This window comes from Cariama cristata, unplaced genomic scaffold (assembly GCF_000690535.1).
Source record: "Cariama cristata isolate BGI_N322 unplaced genomic scaffold, ASM69053v1 scaffold42827, whole genome shotgun sequence".
Taxonomy (NCBI): Eukaryota; Metazoa; Chordata; class Aves; order Cariamiformes; family Cariamidae; genus Cariama; species Cariama cristata.
Window position 1 is genome coordinate 23,521 of NW_009626822.1, and position 3,775 is coordinate 27,295.

General features: G+C 36.0%; 1 protein-coding gene across 1 annotated transcript in view; it reads right to left on the reverse strand.

Annotated features, from left to right (window-relative positions):
• Positions 1–1,454: 1,454 nt before the first annotated feature.
• Positions 1,455–3,775, reverse strand: part of METTL8 (methyltransferase like 8) — a gene marked incomplete at its 5' end in the record, with an annotated part of 8,791 nt that continues 6,470 nt past the window's right edge. The window contains 3 exons of the mRNA XM_009704160.1: positions 1,455–1,645; positions 2,831–2,896; positions 2,989–3,095. Of these exons, the coding sequence (XP_009702462.1) occupies positions 1,455–1,645; positions 2,831–2,896; positions 2,989–3,095 (364 nt within the window). The remainder of the gene's footprint in view (positions 1,646–2,830; positions 2,897–2,988; positions 3,096–3,775) is intronic.

A 3,775-nucleotide genomic window follows, 5' to 3' on the forward strand; every position in this document is an offset into this window, starting at 1 on the left:
GATGAACATACTTAGCATCTAAATTTAGATTACTTTTTTCTAGAAGACAATCAGTTCTACTTAGCTTAACAGCTAATAACTTGCAAAAAACCAGGTTGTCAGCTGTGACATCCTTACCCTTCAGAGTAAAACAAAAGCAAGAAAACATACTTTGAGAGTGTCACTATGTTAACGGCACTCAAAACTGCATGCGTGTTAAAGATGACATGCATTCTATATCCTTGTTGAAGAGATTTATTTTATTAATTCACCTGTTTCTTGTCCTGTCCTCCTTGTGGCTGTTTGCAAAATTATATTTAAATAGCAGAAGTGGCATATTTAAATACTAGCTCAGCAGCCTCAATATGATGGTCTGTATTTGAAAACAGTGTTTGCATTTTGGTTTTCTTCTTAAAAGCACTTGATGTACTAGTGTAGTCCTTTACTTTTACTGTCTCTCCACAGGGTCAATATGAAAACATGGTGTCCTTTTTTCTAAGACTCAAGCCCTAAGAAAGCATCCTCTCTCTGTAAACAACAAAAATCTCAGCTGCCATGTAGATCGCCATTTTAGTGTGATTACATTACCCCACAACAATATTAATAAAATGGACTCTGGACTACTCTTTTTGCTCCTCCCTCTCACATAACTGACATATAAAAATAATGCTTGTACTTATCCAGGCAAATGTTAACTGTTTGGTTTCAGCACAGTTTTGGCATTTTGGTAATTCTTTTCTACATTATGTTCGGTTTACAACCTACGGCATTTCAAACATAATGTATGTGTCACTAAGCTGTTACAGAAGCTTGAGTTTAGCATGTTTCTGATGAGCACATAGATGGAAAATAGACTTCAGAGGAATAAGGCAGTCACAGTAGAGGATGCCAATCACTGACTAATCTGATATCTATGCATATCACATGCAGTTAGCATGAAATGATAACTTACATGCAAATTAGATTTTGTCTTCATTATTTATGCACCAAGAAATTCCCCTCCAAGAGGAAATACAGTTGCAAGACACACAGAGGTTAAGAGAGACATGACTCAGAAATTAACACAGCACAGCTTGTAGTGACAGTGCTAACAGATATTCTGTTTCTCTAAATCTCTGAAACAATTATGCTTCAGTCTAAAACTTTTTACATATTATGAATTTCAACAGGAACAAGATACATGCTTATACTTATTGACAATTTATACTCAAGGAAGTAAAATAGTGCCTGGTCACAGTTATGACTAGATTAATGCATATCCCTTTATTGCATATAAAACAGAAATCAGAAATGTTGTTTTGCCTTTTTTTTTTCCAGATCATTTTCACACAAATACATTTACAGAAAAAATCAAGGAAAGGTTTTCAGTTCAATGTATTTCTCCTTTTCAGTGGCTAACTTTATTTACAGTAAAGTAGACTTATAGTAAATATACGTACTTGAATTCGCTTCAGTTTCTGGAGTCCATGGTATAATTATCTATAAGGGTGCCTTTTGGAGGTTTCTTCAGGATTATTCAGAGATAGCAGCAATGGTTTTTGGAACTTGCTTTGTATCCAAACTCGCTGCATTTTCACTTTTTTCTTCCTGTTTACTTGTAATCGCCGATCAACTAGATTCTGAACTTCAGTTAATCCAGCTAAGTTGAATATGTTCCATACCTCATCTATTTTCTCATATGAAGAATTATTGTAATTAAAAAACCAAAACAAAACAAAACACATTTGCAGAATGTAGCAATTAACAACCTGCAGTTCAACCAAAGATGGAACTAAATCTGTTTTGTGATTTGAAAGATCAAGGAAACTGCCTGTAAGAAATCTTTTGTTAGAAACTAATTTTCATAGCTCTCAATTTATATTACAGTAAAAAATGTTATGTTGAGGCCCAAACCACATTGGTTATTATTCATGGCATTCACAGATCCCCTTTCTTCAAAGGGTTCAGTATGCTAGAGTTGAGGAAAACAAATGCATGCCATTTGGTCACTGTTTGCTTATTACTGAGATAAAGCTATTTCACCTGCCAAATGACAATCCACACATTTATGCCAACGTAATTAACTCGTTCTTGTCAGTCACCACTGGAAAACTTTAAGCTTCTTTGTCATAAGTAAGCACAAAACAAGACATTTAAAAACTGAGAAGGCTCTTGGAATTCAAGTGATTTCCCATACATGTCCCAGATCCCCTCCTTCTCACTTTCAAAATTACTCAGGCGGGGATAAATCCTGATCCATCTCTATTGCTTACACTCTAGGTTGCAGCGGGCAAGATGGAAGAGAAAAAAAAAACAACCCAGAACACCAAAACAAACTATTGCGATGCTTACTTTCACTATTTCCAATAGCTGGGCTAAAATATACCAGTCTAAGCTGACTGCCAACAGAATCAAGTGAGTGGATGGGCAAAGAGCAATAGTATCCATAATCAGGAATTTAAGTTTAGCTCCTGCAGGACGAGCAGCCTCACAGTTCAGATTCACCAACATAGCAGAACAAAATACCAGAACACTGCTACCAACTGTCCTTCTAAGCATGTTTATCTCAATTTTAAGAAATCAAGTACATCTTTAAATAACAGAATTTGAGCATACCATTAGACACAAGACGCTTAGACAAAGAAAAATTTCCAGTGATGTCTGTAATCAATCTTGCAGGACCCCAGATGCAACAAGTGTACACATAAAGGGAATTATTTTCTTACAACAGTTAGCCTTGGGCTTTGTAAAAACAGAGAACTACAAAAAACCCCAATAAAATCTTTAAATTTCTGTTGTAATATGAGCTTTTATAACCCAGATCATCCTGACAGACACTCAACCCTTTCTATAAAACGATACCATTTCATACCTTTGGTAAAGAAATATACCCTGGTTCCATCTCCTCGTACATAAAAATTCTCTGACAAGCAATGACCTAAGAAATTAGAGCAGTAATGAAAAAGGACATGTCACTTTTTTCCAAAGCGTTAAAATGAACAGTGAACTTCAAAAGCATTAAGGAATTACCTTTTTTAAAACGAAGTTGAGCTGTATCATATCTTCCATAGTCTCGAAATAACAACATTCCTCCAGGTTTCAGTAGTTTAGCCAACCTATTTACAACCCCTTGCATCCTTGGAAAATAGATGGGATATTGGTGAAATTTGCAAACCTAACTGTTTTTTTCTAGCTGCTTGGAATATACATAGATTTCCAAAACTACAGTGAGAAGATGTGTCTACATTTACTATAAAAAGGCCAGGCACTAGTGCACAGGAAGAACTCTTTATAAAAAAAGCCTCTAAACCAAAAATTTAAAAGGAACTGTAAGAGAATACTGCAAAGGAGCCCTCTTCCTTCACTTCAACAGAATTTCAAGGATGGATTAAAACACAGTTTTTGAGTATATGGGTCATACGGGTCAGGCAGATATATGATAAACAATGAATGAACAGTTAGCTATGTGCACTGTTGAGCTAGACTGAGCCTTCTGGATGTACATAGCAAAATCAAGGGCATGGAAGACAGACAAAAAATTATCTGATTTCCTTATGGAGGTACTGATCGTACACACAAAATTATTATCTCCACACCTAATGGTTGAGGATGGAAAGATGAGTCTGAGTAGCACCTCAGGAGAGGAAATCTGGCAGAACTCCATCGGGAGATATTTCTAGTTAGAGGAAAGTCTGCGTCCTCCAAAATGCTGACAAGTTTGTGAACCTTGGTGGTATCTATCATCAGCTCTTCCTTATCAAGATTACACCAGCCTGCTGTATGTATGATAGGAATAAGTACCCTACACAGTACTCTT